The sequence below is a fragment of the Ixodes scapularis genome, unplaced genomic scaffold (assembly GCF_016920785.2).
Source record: "Ixodes scapularis isolate PalLabHiFi unplaced genomic scaffold, ASM1692078v2 PGA_scaffold7__128_contigs__length_106722199, whole genome shotgun sequence".
In the NCBI taxonomy this organism is placed as follows: Eukaryota; Metazoa; Arthropoda; class Arachnida; order Ixodida; family Ixodidae; genus Ixodes; species Ixodes scapularis.
Window position 1 is genome coordinate 55,959,920 of NW_024609882.1, and position 20,114 is coordinate 55,980,033.

Sequence of the window (20,114 nt, forward strand, 5' to 3'; positions counted from 1 at the left end):
AATAAACTCCGAGTGATTGCGTTACAAAGTACTCGGACTATGACCCGGGTTTAGACTCGTTGTTTCTGGTTAACAGTTCTGTCGTTCGCATTACGAGAAGCGTGGAGCTTTATATTATGTACATACACACTGTAAATAAAATTAGAACTCTCATTTTTACCCACGGTTTTTCCTCGATAATCATTGTTTTGGGGCTCAAACAAGACAAGTTGGCGATATACCAAGCATTTTAAAAAGGTACACGTAAACTTCGCCGGTTTTGAAAGAATGAAAGCACCGAAAACTCTAACGAATATCTTAGACTCGTGCCGAGCACAAAAGTCTAATGTCCTTCGTACGACACACGCTTTCAGTGGTACCACTCCACAGCTCTGCATTTGTCCGCCGACACTGAAGGTATTTACGTATTATTAAATATATCTCTACAACACTCTCAAGGTACCAAGTCCATACTGCTACATTTTTTTACGTCACATACAAGAGGCCGACGCCGGCACAGGTTGGATTCGAAGCTACAGCTGAGTTAGTCTGGGAAGCGTGTTCTGACAGGTGCGTTTAAGGTATTCCGTATAGGAGCGAGCGCAAGCACTGTCCGAATTAGTGTTAGTGTTGCGTGTTCAACGCTGTGTATGCGCGGAGTCCAAACCGCGCTCTTGGACTGGCGCACGGTGACAATGCGCACGCGCAGCGTGGCGCACGAAACGTTAGCGCCAAAGAAACAGCGCTTTCGTTTGCTTTTATACGTTATACTGAAACTCTACTCAGTGAACGTGAGTGCCATCTGAGCACTCACGTTCTGAGTACAATAGAAAAGTCAGCAATTGCGGCTGTAATCTGGCATGTGTGCAAGCATCTACATATATATATGTATATATATACATATATATATATATATATATATATGTTTGTATGTATACGTGTGTGTTTGTGTATGTGTGTGCGTGTGCGTGTGCGTGTGCGTGTGCGTGTGTGTGTGTGTGTGTGTGTGTGTGTGTGTGTGTGTGTGTGTGTGTGTGTGTGTGTGTGTGTGTGTGTGAAGACGCGGTTTGCCATCAGACTGGCCTCCATGATGGAATTTCAGCGCAAGCAAAACAAAATTGAAAGTGGTGCTTATTTTCCAAAGCAGGGTCGTGTTTCGGAGCTGGACGGTGCTTTTTTGGCGTCCTGTTTAAAAGTAATTTCCAGCTGTTGATTGCACCTACAAACCTGTTCCAACTCGTGCTGAGCATTCTGCGGTTCGTACGCCTGGCAACACTCTGTAAGTTCCCATCTTTGTTGCTTCGAGATTCCTACGCTGTTTGTCAATTCTGCAGCATTGTCGGTTGCCATCGAGGCCTGCTGCTCACAGTCATCGGTCCTCACACCACACCTGAGAGCTAAGGTGCGAGCTAAGGGTTAGTTTCGTTTTACTCTGTTCTTACGCATGCACGCGCTCATAGCCCGCCGGTCGCTGGTTTCTTCTCGCAACCGACATGGCGGAACATCTGATTGAAATTTGGCTTTATGTACCGGCAAAGACGCGGACGCCTGGTCTTCGAAAGCACTTTCTCTGCGCGAGCGTTTGTGCGAGCGAAGGATTCCTCAGAACTATGTTTCAGCGCCCTGGCTTTTGCCAGCGCCGAAGCCAACTTGTAAGGCCGAGCATACGCCTCGGCGCCCCACTAGACGGCGATGTGCATTCCCCATATGATATATTGCAAGGAAGATCCTGTAGAGAACCGACTCTAGCACGCGACGAAGGCGATCTTAAATACAGGAAGAAAAACGCAGGCGAGCAGACGACGCCAGAAAAACAACTGCCCTGCATCTTTCTCGGCTTCTTTAGGGTGACGTGATAGGGACTGTGGTGGCAAGGATGAACAAAAGTAACTTTCCCATAATTCGTTGCTCGCGTTTTGCGTGGAACTCTGGGATTTTTGGGAAAGGTATTTTGGCTTTCTATCGTCACCAGCGGATAATTACATGTTCGTCCCTATTTCTGAGCGTGGCATTCGAAAGTAAACCAGCATTAGACACACCTTTGGCATTGACGAGAGAACAAGGTTTATTTACAATCACAGAAGTATGTCGCTTAAGGAGAGACGAGGCCTACACCGGTTGACATTTCTTTTTTATTGTCGCGTCACTTTCGGCCGTTAAGAAGAAAAGAACAATTCAGAAGTGACGAATCCTCCTTCACATTTATTTACAAACAAGGTCAATATGAACTGTTGCTATCGCGTTTATTTTCGCGTGATACCAGTTTTTGTTCTCACCCACTTTTGTTATTTACTAATTAACCTCTTGAGCCAAGCATTGGAAAAAAATAAGGAATCAAACTGAAAGAAAATGTTCTGGGATCCACAGATCACACTTTACAATATGCATTACAGTGAAATATTGGGTACAGGTCGTCATTCCAATCTTTGGGAGCTAAGAAGTATAACTTGTTGGGAGACAGGTCCCTATGTTTCTAAATTATAAAGGTAACTTCTTTACATTCTTTCAATCCTTTTCGGAAGGATAAACAATGGAGGGCGGGGATTCCTTTGTACCGAAGTGCCGTGTGCATGGGTTGACGCTCGCGATTCAACAAGCAACGAATTACACAGTTTTCTGTATTGTTTCTTGAATTGAGACAATCTGAATTGCCTTTCCCACGAACAACCAAGTGCTTCTGAAGTCACTGTGGTCTTGTTGAGATCTTGGATGACCTGGTTTGTGAGCCGCGAGCATTGTCAAACACGTAGCTATGACTGAGTAGAACGCAACTTTAAATTTATAGAATTGAATTCGACCTAAGTCACACACTCTCAAACCAGCGTTCATCATTCATGAATACTTAACGCTCGGGGGTATAGCTTTGAGACCTTGGAGCGTCTTGGCGCCTGAATATTTTTTTTTCACCGAACGTTCGCGCGTTCACATTTTATCGCGTGCAGTTTCCAACACTATTAGCTAAGACGAGTTAGCGAGTCTGCCAGATCGGCTCGTCTTTGGAGATAACAAACTGGATCAAACCGAGGGCAAAAAATAGGACAGGAAGGGCTCAACAGAAGCAAGGCCTAGCGGGGCACACACACAGTCTCGGTTAGGCTTAGTTAGGCCTACCTAGACCACCGAAGCCTAGCCAGCGTAGGCCAGGCTTAGTCAGAGGTCGAACGCGGTTACGTCTTAGAATATTGAACCAAATTGAGGATCCATTCATTAGGGCTGGCCAAGAGCGTGCATAACAAGCCAAGCCGAGGGGAGGGCCTGCTAGGCCTAGCAGCGGTCAGACCCGATCAGGCTTAGGTAGGCCTAACGAGGCCTAACGCGCGAACGACGGTTTCGGTTTTAGTTGTGATCCGAGGCGAGGCTCCTCTTCCAGCGCTCGCCGTCGTCGCCACCGTAGGCGCTGCGCTTGCCCAGGCCAAAGTTGTACCTCCGCTTCATGAAGTCCTCGATCTCCGACTTCTTCCCCCGTTTGCCGAGACCGAAGCCGAACCGGTGGCGCTCCCTTCGGTTGTGGTCGATGCTTCCCGGGTAGTTGCCGTCCCGGTCCAGACGCTTGCCCAAGCCGAAACCGTAGCGCAGCGGGTGCTGCGGACGCTCGCCTCTCTTGTCCAGGTAGTTGAGGTCCGGGTCTTCGTCTTCGGCTTCGGCTCGTTCCGCTGCTTGTTCGGCGGCGTCATCGGCCAGGAAGAGAAACGGGGCGCGCTTTCCCAGGCCAAAGCCGTACATGGCTGCCGGTGGGCGCCGCTTGTCGTTCTCCTGGAGCTGTGCTGGGGAGGCGTCTTCAGCGCGGCAGTACTGGGCAGCCAGCATGAAGAGCAGCAGCAGGCAGGTGACCGGGCATGGCCGCATGAACCGTGACACTGTGCAGGGTGAGCGCCTGCACAAAAGCAGCATCAAACATTAAGAACGTACTCAAGGACGAGTTATAGGGAGTGGTCCTTATGAAAGGCCTATACTAGCGAACACGTAAAAGAGATTTAAAATTCTATAGGTTGCAACGCCTCACTAACGTTCCTGCGTCGCTACTAGATTGTAGTGAAATGTTTTTATAGGATGTTAGGTGTATTCTGTTAACACCATATTTAATCTCAACTTCTAACACCTATAGCTTTATATAGCGGTAGGCTAATCAGCCTTGTAAAAGGCAGCTATGAAAGTGTTCAGCGATGTCTTCTTGCTGCTTTGACAAAACAGATTTTTTTAGCCTTACTACACTTCATTTTAGCCAACGTAGAGCAAATACTCATGTCAGTAAAGAGGTGTAGTCAGCCAATTTCAGCTTTAACCACCCAGCGGGGCATTCTTTTACGTGCTTTTGTTTTATCTGTAGCATGTTTGATCAGTCAGTCTCAGCAGCATGCACATTTTATTACATGTCTCGTGAAACGCTTTGCAAGAAAGGTGCAACAGGCCCTTCCTGTTAAATAAACTGGTCCCTAAAAGCTCTCGTTGAAAAAGATTTATTTTTTAGTTGGTACGCACTAGTGCTTTTTATTTTGATAACATTACATTTAAGTTTCGATTTGGGGCCATTTCTACTTGCGATTGACAGACTGGCGTTATACCTCCAGTTTAGATGAAACCATTTACTTGTTGGGAATGTAGTACCACTTTTTATACACTCTGTTCTTCTGAGGCTGCTTGGCGGCGACAATGCCAATTTAGAGGCTGTGTTCCCGCTGTTTTGTTGAATGCCATAGAAAATTCGCCCACCAAATATAATTGTATTATTTTAGGATTTAGCTCTTGTCATTATGCTTTTGAATTACAGTGTTGAGTTTGAATTTCTCCATGAAGTCAGATGTGAGACCCTCCATAGTGTGATCCTACCAAATATTTCTTTCAGAAAACGGAGTTCTAAGGCCTTTTTAGTAGCTAGCATCTTTTAGAATATACCTCCTCCTCGTTGCAGCATTTTTTTGTTTTATTTTAGCGGGTCATAACGGGTCATTCTGGCATGCAAGCAAGAAAGAGAATACTATTTAAATAAACATATGCAAGGTGGATAATAAAGATTAAGGTGATGAAACTCAAGATATCAGTCACGATTTATATCTTAATTTAAGTAACAAAGATTTTATTATACTGATTTAAATTAAACCTCTCCCTCAAAGATCATCTCGAAAATATATATGTTTAGACTTTAGGTAAAATAATGGCCAAAAAAACAATAATTTATAGAAGGCTCATAGCGAAATAGAAGTGGTGCTGCTATGAGTTTATCAGAGGGTTGAACTTTGTTTCTGTCTTACACTTGGTTCGCCAGTTAGGAATCGACAGCAAATAAGAACGCAAAAAGGTAGAAAATACAACTGTTTTACTATCTAAAAATAAAATCAGGCAGTTTTTCTTTTAGTATGTCATGGTATACACTAATAAAATGTTGTGAATTATACTGCACCTTAACAGTGTTAATATTGTCAAGGGTGGTAACCAAAAAAACAGGAAATAAACATAAATAAATAAACGTTTAATGTGGCGAACTTGTGCCAAAAAATAACACGGTACAACTATAATAACAGAGCGTCGGGGGCGTCGAAGTCGGCGTAGCAGCACAGTCGAACGCTGGGGCGAAAACTGACTCCGCTCGCCACGCGGAGCCCCTTATGTACAGTGCTAATCAGACTTGTCTATAACGCGCGAGCGTGCGGCTTTCTCCGGGGAGCGCTAGACTGGTGGCATTCGCGGAAAATAAGCTAGTCACGTGGCGCAACATAGAACGGCCCGCTCGAGGGGTGTTCTGCCCACTTTATCAGCTGGGACAACCCCGCTTCGCTCATTCCGACTATTCTTGTTCGGACGTCTTTCGGCACTCGTGGTGTCATTGTCGGCGATCAGTGCTTTTGTCCTGTAGGATTCTTTCGATACTATGCGCAATCCTGTTGAAATCGTTCAATTGATATACTTTTTTTTTTGCGTAGTAGCAAGCCTTATTCCAGCTTGATAAGCGATAAAAGTAAAGCTCTTTATGATATATTTTTGTTTTTTGATGACGACATCGTTGATACGCCCTCATGTTTTAGTTTGTTTATTGTTCGAGCAATGATGTTTGTAAAAAGCGTGCGAGCAGCCTTTCGCGTTCGCCACCAGCTGATAGAGTGGGCAGGACACCCCTCGAGCGGGCCGTTCCATGTTGCGCCACGTGACTAGCCTAGTTTCCGCGAATGCCACCAGTCTAGCGCTCCCCAGAGAAAGCCGCACGCTCGCCCGTTATAGACAAGTGGGATTAACACTGTACATGCGTGAGCTTCTGGAATAATTTGAGTAGAATGTTCGACGGGTAGAACATTCAGACCTCGAACACGCAACATGATTCTCGAATTTACCAGATTTCTAGTCTGCCTAAATAAACAAAAAGATGCGCCGCTCCCAGGAATCCAACCCTAGCTTTTCGCGTGTGAGCCAGGTACGATAACCGTTAGGCCACGCGCGCGCTGCCTACTTGGCCAGCTGCGCGCGCGGCAATATACAGCAATTCTTTCTCCCGCACAACTTCAAAGGGATTGTCCGGTCAAATTTCGTGTTCCAGAAGACAATTGAATATCATTGTTATTGCCTCGAAACGCATTCCGTGTAATGTTTGATTTTTATGTGCCCATCTGCATGAGTAATTGATTTTTACATTGATCCAGCCGTTAGCCTAAACGGTGATTTCGTTGGCAACATTGAAGCTCTGACGTCACATAACGCTAATAGCGCGAAGCGAGAATCTTCGTCTCGTCGCTTGCCCATAGAGTAATATACACAAGGTAAAGAGCGGACACTGCCATAGGCCCCAGCGGCCCTGATAGACCAGTGACAGCTAGCGCTCCTAGCAGGCGGTATTAAGTATAATCTGATTCCGTTTCCGGTCAAGTTAGTTTCGATTTCGGTTCGGGCGTTTCTGCTCTGGTTTTCCGGTACCCTTCTTTCTCTCTTTCCTCCCCGCTTCGCTCGGCTCTCGGGAGCTCCTTGACTCCCGAAGCCGCTGTTTTTCTTTTTTTTTTTTTTTTTAATACTGACGCACTTTTGCTTTATTTTTTACGATAGAGTCCATGCAAAATGTGTCATACAATATTTCAAATTACTTCACAAAGCAGAAGTATATATATTTCTTGTTCTTTTTCTATTGTAAAGCATTGAGTTTACACAACCGCCGCATTGACTCCTGACTAGTGGAGCATTTTGGGGTCAACAACAGTAAGTGGTTCGAACATATTTTATTGGACCATATTCATGTATACATGATTTACTTCAGAAGCTCTGTATGTTTTATACGAAAGAGATCGATACTCACAAAAATAAATGAATATGAAGGACTTCGGCATGTCGTACACTTCGTAACAGATTCTTAGCGGAACCAAGTTAACAAAACCTTTCCACGGACAGCATGCTGTATGATACATTCACTTTCACGCCGACTCGGGTACGGGAAGTAAGTGCAAAAATAAATAAGACATCGCTATCATTACCAGTCATAAGAGTATAATAACAGTGCAAAGCACAGACCAAATAGTACATATTCGTGATTTCCGGCAAATATAAAAAAACACCAATTTGCATAGCCTCAAACTCAATGCGGGCGAGCCATTACCAAACAATGAAAACTCTATTCGAAATCTGACAAGATTCAACGTTCTAAACATTCCCCAAAATTGTTCAGAAAAGAAATATGGCTTAAAAAAAAAGTGGCTGAAGAACTATGGATAGTGGATACAAAAGTGGATACATTTTCTTTCAAATATTTTTAGCCTCTATACACTATTTTCTATAGAAATTTTGTAGAAAGTGGAGAAATATTTTTGTTAGGGAGCCGTGATACACATTCGCCGGAAAAAGGGGAAACAAATATTTGGAGAGCAACTGCACTGCCCACTTAATAAGCACTTTTTGTTTTTGGTTTGGCAACCGCCTCTGTTAATACACTATTAACAGTTAAACCTGTCTCGTTCTCACTAGCAACTGAAGAGTGCAACCGAGCTTCGTCCAAATTCCAGTTAAGCAATCAAACATGTCAACACAAGCGTATTCTGCAAAACAATTTTAAAAACCCTTTGTGGTACTCCTCTGGGCAAAGGCTAAAACCACCCAGACCTCAAAGTGTGCTATACAAGGCGGCACACACTCCTCGAACATGTGTCACACTCTATATTATGAGAAGAAAGTGATTTTCTAGTTGCTGAATGAAATGAAAGGCAGCTTGTGATGGTGCTACTAAGTTCCCGAAGAATTTTCCATGCACCTGGTATGCTTCAGGAACAAGACAGTGCTGGTGTGGCCTGGTCAAGTTATTGGACTCATCCGATAGCAGCTGTGAACAGCCACAGCTGTAAGTTGTCTGTTCAAGCAAACGCTTGATCAAATAGCCCCAAACGTAATAAAAAAGTGGACGAGTCATCAATTATGTTAGACCTGATGTCTGATGCCAGCTCAGAAGTATCCTCTAGTGGCGGGAAGTTATCAATTGGAAGAGATTCCACAATGTCTGAAATTAAAATTTCATGGTGCGAAGCTATTTGCAACTCCTTTAGGAGGTCAGCCTTGTCATCCTCTACGTTTTCATTGTCCGACAGTTTGAAGTTTCTTTATCCGGAGGTGTTTTAGTCCTGAGGTGAACTGATGCACATTTGGGTTTGTGTAGCAGCCCAGCATCTGTCGTATATAGCTCCAAAAACGTTCTCAAGTGTGTCTTGCTGCAGACGTCGTCTAAGTAAGAACTTAAAGTCATGGCTGCTTGAAAGCTCATCCCAGAGCATGAGGACACTTTTTATAGTAACTTGCCACCCAAAGATGGCTTATGGCTGCCTCCTACTTTGGAACTGCCGTGCTGAAATCCATCCGAGTTACTAGTGGAGAAAATCAAGTATTGCAGATTCTTCCTTCAGAATGGCATGACGCAACTTCTGCCCTGTCGTCTTGAATTTTTTAGCTATTCAGACAACCAAAAAGTATGCACATCCTATCACAGAAATAGGCTGTAGCCATGACTGCCTCAGGAAGATCCTTGGCATAAACAACGGATATCATTACAAGAAAGAGAGAGGCACTCAGTACCTGTGGGGCACAATTTTTTTTCATGTTACAAAAAGGTTCTTGAAAAAATGTGTCCCTCAGTAAATTTTGGAGCCAATTGCGAGCTCATCTCATGGATAGAACAATAAAGTTCACAACAGAAGACCACTCAATGACCTCATTTCCAATGCAAAGTTTGTGGGCTTGGAGATTGCTCTTGGGTGTTTTGGGAAGGTGCGGAACATCAAAGACAAAGTAAACGTGTTCGTTGTCAATTTAAAAAAAAAATGGCTTATCATCACACACACCAAGCTTACGTTTGAAGCTCCCTAACCAGAGGCCACAGCCTTTACTGTGAAGCCAACAGTCTTTAAGGGGCGATACACTGATATTTGTATTTTACTCGAATACCGCCTAGGACAAATCCCTGACGTTAATGATCTGTGAAATACCCGTTCGTTTTCACCACACGCAATCAAAGCCGCAGAAAAAAAATAAAGAAAAGCGAGCAAAGTTCACCCCCTCAATTCGCAGCCAGAACAAGTGGCCCCGTGATCTGGAGCCGATTATATGCCGCCAATGTTGATCATAGCCATGCGCTGGAGTTGGCATGACACAGGACACGCGCTGAGTTCCAGACAATGTTATGGTTCGGCTGTTGTCGTCATTGCAGCGATTGGACACAGGACACTCCCCGAATGTTTCTCGAGCTGTTGATTATCACGAGCCCAAATCGAGTGTCCACGCCATGCTCGGGTCCAATCTATGAACCGTATACAAATATCGTCACAGGGCGGTACTGCTACCGCCCAGCTACGTCATCAGGTTTTTCGAAGGAGAGATTGAATGAAAACACTCGGTTTCGTCCTCGAAATTACAGCGCAACAAAGGAGTTTCTTGGTCAGTGGCGTTACGTGCGAGTATCCTTGAGTTTCACTAGTGCCAGTAAGCTCGTGTAAACTGAAAAACATTCCAATTGAATATCGTTGCACCGCCCCTTTAAGCTCCCGAATGAGAGAAATGAGGAGACTGCGTTAAACAGAAGACGTTGTTGAAGTGTGCACAACAGTGTATGCAAGGGGCTAAACGCACCTCCTGGAAATTTCAGACAGCATAACGACCAAGGCTCTATCTGCAATGTTAGAGGGTCGTTCAACACCGTCATCTGTGAACCCATGGACAATGTCGTGTGCAGAGTCGTAAGTTATATTCTTTTTTTAAAACAATCTTATCGAAAATCAGCATGCACACACGTTCAAGTGCAGCCAGACAGCCCGGCAGAAACAACAGCCCGAGAAGCTCGAACCGATCGGCTCCACGAATTCACGCCGAGCATGCGAGCACGCGGGCGGTCATGCGTCACCTTGATTGATGCAAAGTCGACCGAACATGATGCAGCAGAAAGCACAGACGAACGACGCAGGGACGAGCAGAGGCGACGGCGTGCAGGCAGGCGAGGCAGGCAGGCCATGGCAGGCGCCATTCATCACGTGGTTTTTGTGACGTATTTCATTAACACTATTTGGTCGTTTTAAGTACTTTAAATAACTGTAAAGCATAACAATTTAAAAAATAAATACTTTTCGGAGGCAGAGCTCTAATTAATATTAACCAAATTACAGAAAAGCGCCATGTAGCGGAGGGTATGAAACGCACTATCTGGTCCGCGAATCGGCTTCAGTGTCCTCTCTTTACGTTTACTATATTACTCTATAGTTTGCCTGCGACTGAATGCCAAAGCGGGTTTTTTTTTCATTTTTGTTGTTGTGCTCCACTTTTTTCGTGGAGGGTGAGATTTGTCTTCCGCGGTTGGTTGCTACAGCCACCGGGCAGCACCTGCCATCCGCAAGACGAGCAGCGACGAGCAAAATGGGTCGTCGCCTTGCATAGGGACCTCTGTGTTCCCGCCAAGATCAAGACCCCGCTTATGCAGCATTCATTTACCAGAAGAGAGCTACGAGGCGAGCTCTAAGCGGACAGAAGGCTCGTAAGTTGAGGTCTGATGATGTGCCAACGATATTCAACTACGTCCACCGACTCCCTGGCCAAATCGGATCCATCGGTTTATTATGCAGCGAAACCGAACCCAACAGCTAAGCCATCTTGAAACGAAACCATAAGTTATATTTAGCACGCGCGCAGTTCCATCCTGTTTGACTCGTGTATAAAAATGAAGCGTGGTTACGATCCACCAAGGTCGTCCGAGTCAAGGGGCGATCTAGAAATGTTACATGCATATTCAATGATTCGCTGTTTGCCTTCGACCCGCGGGCATCGCCACCGAGGGAACGAACGCCCCGCAGCCGCATCACCGATCAAGTGGATCGGCCGATAAATGAGGACCCAGATGCCGGTTCGTGGACCAAAGTGCCGCTTCAGAGGCAAAATCTGCATCCTACTCTTTGCAAAGGTGGCCTTCAATGTTGTGTTGGCGCGAAACGGCATCTGTTTGCAGGCGTCTAGTAGCTTTTTTCGAGTAATATCCTTCTAAAAGGCGCGATGTTTTTGCACACGCTTCGGAAATGCATTACAAGAAAGGTACTTCTGTAGGGCACAGCCTAGTAGACTAAGTGATTCGAAAGAAAATACAAGATCTCCATCGACCAACGCTTATTATCCTGACCATCCCTCGATCGATTGCATTATGTGGCGTCATGCAGCAGCCACGGATGTCAGCAATTGACACTGGTGCAGTTTCCTACACACGCTGATAAAAGGTTTAATTCATATTGGGACATCATACATCAAAATAAAATTGACGTTTGTCTATGTGAAGGCTCCGACGCAGCGATCGCTACAACGTAAGTACTTCCGCTTTCGACAGGACAATCGCTTTAAGTGATTAAACGGATTGGTGAGGCAACGTGACAGGTTTAAGTTAACATCTGGTGATAAAAGATAACTTTTCTAGCTGAACCGATTTAAACCAAACTAGTCTGATTTAAATTAAATACATTTGAAGAAAATTAAACGAACTGTTTTAAAACAAATGTATTTCAAATCAAATTCAGTTTTTTTTATTACTTCTCTTTTTGAACGTAAGCATTTAATGTTAGCTAGATTGCGCCATTTGTTTTACTCCTGAAGTAGTTTTGACGTCGGCCTTCCATCGTTGATTAGAACCTTCGACGGAATGGTTTTTGAGTAGGCTAGTAAAGGGCTCAGAAAGCCACACACGCATATCGCTCTGCACGGCAAAAAAAAAAGAAAAAAAAAAAAAGAAAAGCTTTCAAGTTTATTAAAATAAAAGAAACGTTAACGTTTCGGCTCGCGCATATATCTCGATGAAGACATTAGGCTCGCAAAGAACACGGATTTACTCCTCGCTGTCGTATTTTTCGTATTTTTAAGTTTTCAGTGAGTTGAGAATTGTAAACAGTGGAGACCTTGACGACAGCCAACAAAGTGAGGGCCCACAATCTCTGTTTTACGTCACGAGCACACTCCGAGGCCTTGTCCAAAGATATTAGCGGATGGTGGTCTTTCCCCTCGGTAAAGCAAAAGGTTTCAAGCGGACTACAAGCGGAACGAAGACATCCATTTCCTTCCAGCAAATGTTGTTTTCAACATAAAGCGTGGCCTGTAGGCTAGCCCTTTCCTTGAAATTGAAAAAAAAAATTATTATTCCAAGCGGATTCGCTATATAGACGCTTTTAAAAAAGCAATTCTTCAGGTTGGTCCTTGCTAAGAATATTTATTATTGCTGTGCTTTTGGTGTAAGTTCATGTACTTCGTCGGAAAGACATGAGTTCTAACGTATAACTTTAAAACAATTATGGGCTCATTACATTGCTTGGAAATCTCGAATGTTTTATTTTCACAAAGTAAGTAGCACCTGACAATGCGAAGGGAAAAAGAAAAATGATCGCAAATGGAAGTTTCATTTTACTGAAGTAGAAATACGGATTTGTTAAACATTTATAGTAAACTTCATAAATATCTAATTCAGAAGAAAAGAAATAGTCCAAGCATGAGCTACCCCAGGACTTATCAAAGCTGAATGCTGGGCTAGTTGGTATTGGACTTGGGTTGCCAAAGGCATTGTAGCGCTTTTTTGGACGAGGACAAAAGAAAGAAAGACAAGACAGACAGATATATGCCTCATTTCCATGTTGATTAAATAGTTGCAGTCAGCGCTCGTGTCTGTCTTGTCTTTCTTTCTTTTGTCCTCGTCCAAAAAAGCGCTACCATGCCTTTGGCAACCCATTACCCCAGGAATCAGAGTTCTTTCGACAAAATGTGGTTTGTGTTTGAAAAGTTAGGCCTTTAAAACCCGAAGAAACCACGGTAGATCCGAGCTTGAACTTCTTTCGTCAGAATTTAGTATTTTTTGCCCGAACTCGAGAAACAAGCATCAAAGTTAGACTTTGCTGCTGTTATTTTGGCCTTTATCCGCATCTTTGAGCCTAAATCGGCCAGCAAGTGCCAGAGTTAGGGTTCACTTATGGTTGTCCGCTTTTTATGTGGCAACTATTGGCATCGATTGAGCAACATGTGTGAGATTTAGGTTTCTGTGCTGGATCTTCGGTTCATACGTGGAATCTTTGGTTCAAGTCTAGCATTTTAGCATTTATCTGGCGAGCCCGGAAAAAGCCATAGGAAAGCAAAAGAAGAGTACTTAGGTTTTAATTAACACCATTGGAGCAAACATTTCGTTAGTTCCATGTTAGGCATTAGGGTTAGCAAACTTGTGACAAGTAATGGTCTTTCCCTGACGTGCTACCCGGGACTGGCCTTATCATCCCCAATTAACCGTGTTGATGTATCCGAGCACCAACAAGGCAAACTAATATTCCTTTTCAAGAACGTCAAACACATCACGAGTAATCCGCCTAGAGGACTGTACCGCTCTTAGCAGACGATGGAAAATATATATGATGCACAGCTGCTAGCCATATTCTCCCACAAAAAAAAAAAAACATGGAACTTCATGTAACAAAAAAATGCAGTTTCGATTTTTTTTGTTTTTTACGAACAATTATTTTTTTTAAACAATTGCCGACACAAAATTTATGTCCATATATAAACGCACTTGTCCTGTGCCGGAATATGTACCGGCCTTACTTTTTATGTTGCATTTTAGTGTATATTTTTTTATTTCCGACCAAAATGTCTCTGGGGCTAGAAGAAAAAATGTAGGAACTGCCCTCTTGCTGGACTCTGGCCCCTGGTTTGGTATTTCAAGCGTTATTTTACAAACGTTGCTCTTTACGAATTTTGTTTATTTTTAATTTTGCATAAACTAATTTTTTTCTTGTAATTCCGGTTCTATGAGCTATGATAGTGTCAGGAAGTGTTTTACATAAAATAGACATAAATCCATCTTTTTAGTTAAAATATATCATAAAAGCTTCACATATACGCGGAGAAGTCAATGCAGAAATCAGGGTAAACAGATCAATCAGGCGAAGTCAACACGAATTCAAACGAGAGGAAACTGAGAATGATGTTAAGGACAGGCTGCAAAATGATGTCCCAAACAATTTATTCTTCACATTTCTAAGGAACAACACCGTGTCAGTATATTGTCTCACACCTCATACATTTTGCTAAAGTCTTCCACACAACACCGAAGCTTACATTTCAAATCGGCGGACGGACTGAATATGTTGAGTCATCTGCAGTTATAATTCCAAGAAAATGTGTCTTCGGACATAAAGAAAGACAATTTATATATACAGATGCGCGCATGACTACACGGAACACATCACGGGTGACCCTAATCCCCAAACCCAGCGTCGCCTACGCTTCGTCGAAGCTTCTTAAACGCAACACGACAGATGTTTCGAATGTTCTGAAAAGAAAATTTTGATGTCTTTCCCTCCCCCTCCCCCCTCTCCACATCCCTTCAGGAAAAGCATGACGGGTTGAACCGATTCGTTTGGAGAGCGGTGACCCATTTAACGAAACTTCCCCAAAGGATTTTTTTTTTTTTATCTAGAACAGAGATTCTTGTGCTCCGTGTAGTCCTTGCCGCCATCTGTCCTGAATTTTTGTCGTAAAACTATGGCCCATAAGTAAGTTCCCCCCCCCTCCCCCCTTTAAACGAATAGAAAGGCTGGCGAAATTGGTTTTATTTCTGACAACCAATCTTGTATTGCAATGATAGAAGCGGCGCCAAATGAAGTTTACTTCGCTTGACGTACGACTTGGGTTTATATGGGTTGCAGACCGGGTTCGTTTCGCTCGACCGTTCTGAATCCAAAGAGGGTTATATAAAGCTTCAAACTTAATTTTGGTATCAGAAAGGTATAGACGTAACCCTGCAGAATTGACCTGCCAACGGCATAAGATATGCATTGCATTAAGTTTTATTAATATATAAAATTCTAATATTGTATTCAGTGCAAGTCTGTAGGTGATGTCTATTAGCTTCAACTCCGCGTCAGTGTTGAATTTAGCTGAAAATGTAATCAGAAGAAAAAAAGCCAGCTCTGCTTTACATTGGGTGTTCGCAGTGTCTTAAAAAGTGCTTGATAGGTTTTTGCGTGTTACGGATAACAAAATAGAACGAAGTATATCTCATGAGAGTTAAAAAAAGAGCTTCGATCGTGTAAATACTATGCCGTCGTAAAGATATCAAACTGGAATATAGTAGCCGCTTTGTCGCATCGCATTGCTCCCCCTGGTGACGTAAGCTGGAATGTGCGCATCAGATACTTGAACGGAAACAGAGAACAGCTAAATTCACGTGGGTCATATTGCAACCAGCCTACCTCGTTAGGGAGAACTGTTGGCTCCTATGGAAGAGTCTTCCAGAAGGTTTTTTTTTTTTTTGTAAATTTATAAGGAAAGAAGGCGCGGATAAAAAAAAAGGGGGGGGGGGGGGGGGTGGTGAGTTTCTTGCACTAAATTCGGGGCGATATATAAAGAGCTAAAATTGAACTGAAGCCGTAGCTGCTTCAGTTCAATTTGCTGTACTTGAGAAATAAAAACACTTAAATGATCTTAATTTGATATTGAGGATGATAGCGTGTATCAAAATTATATTTAAGATTGATGCGCAAAGTAGCCACAACAGCATTTTCAAAATAGCTCTCAACCCCTCTCCCCCCCTCCCCGAGCGTTCGGTGGGAGGACAAGATCATGGCTTACTATAACAGAGATCACAATATCTTCGTGCCTTCGCAAGTCTTGCCCGAGCAGTCAAAGACTGTGCAGACGTTCCCTCACAAACGGCTCGAGCAATGCAGTTGAAACATCTAGGTATGGCGCCCCACCCATGCCGTTTATTTTTCGACTTTTCTCGCGTCTATTGACATATTCATGCCAAATGCTCCTGAAAACTCAAACTCACAGAAAGAAAATACGGTAGAATTTACCTCTAACTTATTTTATTAAGAAATCTCTTTAGCATCTCTCTTACTGTCATCGTCGTTAAAGCAACTCAGCAATTCAGGGGGAAAAAACTAATATAGTGGACCGCTTAAAACAAAAAACAAACAAACAGAGCCCACGGTCCAAGAAACGTATTTAAAATAATGTTATGGCAGTTCTGCCTGTGTCAGCGCATCTTTATCATCATTGCTAAACAAAGAGTTTGAGAACCCAAGTTGTGCTTGAGTTAGGCATAATTAAATTGAGTTATATCTTCCGTATGTTCACCAACCCTGTGTTCGACTTCTGTGATTTTAAGCACCCGTTTTTTTTTTATTAGAACATTCAGTTAGAAATTACGCCGTGTCCTGTTGTCACCCAGATTATCCTCGTTTTCCCCCCCTTTTACCCTTAAGAAAGATAAACCGCAATGGGCACAAGAGCGGAGTTTAAATTCGGTTCCAGCCTAAGTACGAACGATTTGATGTATCGACCAAAGCAGCGCTAAAAGTGCAATGTCACGAAGCTCGTCCCCCTGGTGGGTTATCGATTAGCGGCTAAACCTATGATTAACAATGAAAGTGTACCTGTGCTAAGCTTTTTTTCAGCGCATGGTTGATAGCATACCTACAAAGATAACTATCGTCGCGACGATACAGTTTTGACACTGCTTCATTGGCACCTGATCGAAGCGTTGGCTGCGATAAAACTTAGTGTGAAACGAAGCGTAACTGAGGAACAAAAAATAAACTACGGTATGGACAAACGATATGTTCGGGGGTGAGCCGTTTGCTCAAGGGAGCCGTCAGGATTCGGCGTTGTTTCTCGGTGGAACGTCCGCGCTCGCTTCTGCCACGCCTACACAGCTTAATATCCAAACTCTAAAACCGGGAATTAGGAAAAACAAAAGTTGGATTGGCGCTACGAAGTATACATCACACGTATGTATGCGCCCTGCCCGCCTTAAATGAAAATATATTCGTTTAACGAGTAAGCGGGGACTATTGGCTATATAAGCAACTTTCCATATATTTTCTTTTGTACGAGATGCATCCGACCAGCATAGCCTACCGCACGTTCTGCACCGTAGTCGGTAAAACTTACGTGTACAAGGTTTAAAATTAATGCGGTGCTTACTGTCTACAGGTGCAAACTACACGAATATTTGGCTTTTTACATCTTGCATTAAAGCGAGACGTGACGGATTTTCTAAATGAAAGACTATGTAAATTACGATTTACGTATGTTGTACGCGCCACACTGTAAGGTAATAACGCTGACTGACATCTGTCGAGGTTTGTTTTCTTTCAGAGAAATGTACGTCCGGGTCAGTCACAAGATGCCAACTATCTAAAAAAATTGTTTTTTCGAAGGAAATTTGCCCGGAAAATACGGTATGTTGAATTGTTTCCGTATATCTTTAGTAGCGCAATTTATAATCAAAAAAATATATCTTGGAGAAAGGACAGTCCAGCTTTTAGACTGAACGACAGGTGCACACCTACTTTCAGATTGGTTGAAAGTCAGTAAAAGCCCCGGCTTCTTCTTTGTCGTTGTCCAAATTAGCAGGGAAAGGAGTGTTCATCTATTGGTCCGCTTTAGGCCCGCACTATAGCTCCCACCGAAAATAAAGCGAAAGACTCCTAAACTAATTTTATAAACCCCAAAGTGCATCCCGCTGCGAAGACCAGGGACCTCCCGAACGGTCACGACGCTCTTTCTTTCAGACGGAAGTCAGCGCCAAACTCAACTAACCCCTTTTCAGGTTAATGGTGAAATGAAGCAGTTTATTTTTGCTATTAGTGCTGTTCTAGAGCGTTAAAACTCTCATACTTCTATAGTTTATTTTTTAATCAGAAAGTTTTTGGCGTGCGCAGAAGCTCCGGCCGTTTTCAACATCGTAAAAAGTGGGTTAACGCCGCACTCTTTAGAAGTGATTCCGAGCCAAGTCCTCGTAATCTGGCTCGGTTCCTCCCGCGTCGCGAGACGTTGTGCAGGTCGAATTCTATCGTTAAGGGCACTCCTCCATGGAAGCACGACGAAATGCTCAAACAATATTACCAGGTTTAAACAAAAACTAGCTTTTTTGACACCTTTTACATATGAACTGTGGCAAAGGCCTAGACGTTGCACACTGTAGCACATACATATTTGCACTGCCTTGTCTAAAAAACAAAAATGATGCAATGTTTATTACTTTGAAAAAAGATTTCAGTTTGCAATTTTTACATTGTATATCTTGAGAAATAAGATAAAAAAACATGACTCATTCCTTTCTGTTACCGTGATTCCGGTGTGTAGTAGCAAATCAATAACCGGGAACATTTTGCGGTTCTCTGCCGTTAGTGGCAGCCATGGGAACTAAGCCGTGACGTCAACTCGGGTGGGCAGTCATAAGTTGGCAGAATGTGTTTTTACCTGCTTAATCAAAGACGAAGCTTTATAAATATCGCCGTTGGAACGTGATTAAATGCGTCAAAAGAAGCGTGTCCTCGACAAACTCTTTAGGAGCTCCAGCTGCCCGAGGCGTATACAACCATTCAACCTGCTCTGCCAATCTCTTCTACCGTTGTGAGGGCGTTTGATCAGGATGTGCCGGCTGCCACGCTGATGTTGCAATTCCGGGCAGAAATCAATTGCCTGCTCATATTAGGACCGCGGCGCAGATTGCGAAGTTTCTTTCGTATGTATCAATCACTCCATGTCTATCAAGAACGTTATGTTCCGCGCTGAGACCCAGTGTTGCTAACTGCAAGATGACGTGCACAATGTGTTCAACTGGCTTCCAATAACTACCGCAATACCTTTCATGTTGTTTCTATTTGTTATTTTGTTTTTATTAAAAAAAAACAGGCCTAATAAAAACCGATAAAACCTTTTGGTATAATTCTTATCGTTTTTAAAAGCTTATTGTATCGAACATACTTGAGGTACTCACCAAAGAATGCGAATTCAGACACAAAGCGGAAAGTGAACGACATATATGGCTTTACAAAGACTGTTCACGGAACCCAAGCAGACTTTCTAAGCTAACTCATGGCGGAAGTTATTTTAATGCATCTTTACTATAAAATATTTGTAACAAATACATTTTGAATTACACCTTACTTTTATGAAAAGGATCATTATCATATGGGAAATAAGTAAAGTCGGTGGGTGTATTAGAATGTGACCACATGCAAAGTAACCGCGTTCTTTTTCATCTTGTTTTTCTTGGCGTGCTAAAATTTTACTTTTCTTTATATTTTGGTGCGAGCACGTTAGGCCACGAGTGAAACAGCCCTGCATCAGATGTTCGTAATTATCCTTCCATGCACCAGTGGAGCCTGCACCAATTTCTCTAAGAGAGTGTATGGTATGAGTTACACTTCGAGAGGATGCACAGGACTTGACTTGACTTGTACATAAATACTAATTAAAAAAATTTGATGTTTCACTTGTGCCCCTCATATTCCGTAACCTTGAAAAGTTGTTGCACAACCTTCCCTCCGTTCTATTCGATCACACTAGGAGCCATCAGTTTTTGACCCTTGCACTGCTAGCATTTTTATGAATTTTGTAAACACTTGTCCAGGGAATATTGAACAGTTCGAAGTACGAGGGTCCGCCATTCTAAAGGACTTTGATGTACGCGAATAAAAGCACAATAAAAAAACCTGCGAAATAATGGGCTCTCGCGTAAATGCCTTTCTAATATTACAGCAAAAGCTAAAGCTCCAGTGCGAGCTCTATACTTTCCACAAAACATCGGCATCTCGCGTTCTTGTTTGTTTACTTCTTAAAAAGTATCTGAGCAAGGGAATGTGAAAGTAATTTATAATGTAATGAGT

At 43.1% G+C, this 20,114-nt stretch overlaps 1 protein-coding gene across 1 annotated transcript in view; it reads right to left on the reverse strand.

The window, feature by feature from the left end:
- Positions 1-2,024: 2,024 nt before the first annotated feature.
- The window catches only part of LOC8043491 (allatostatins-like), a 228,142-nt gene continuing 210,052 nt past the window's right edge, over positions 2,025-20,114 (reverse strand). The window contains exon 2 of the mRNA XM_029993129.3: positions 2,025-3,853. Within this exon, the coding sequence (XP_029848989.1) occupies positions 3,316-3,853 (538 nt within the window). The 3' untranslated portion in view covers positions 2,025-3,315. The remainder of the gene's footprint in view (positions 3,854-20,114) is intronic.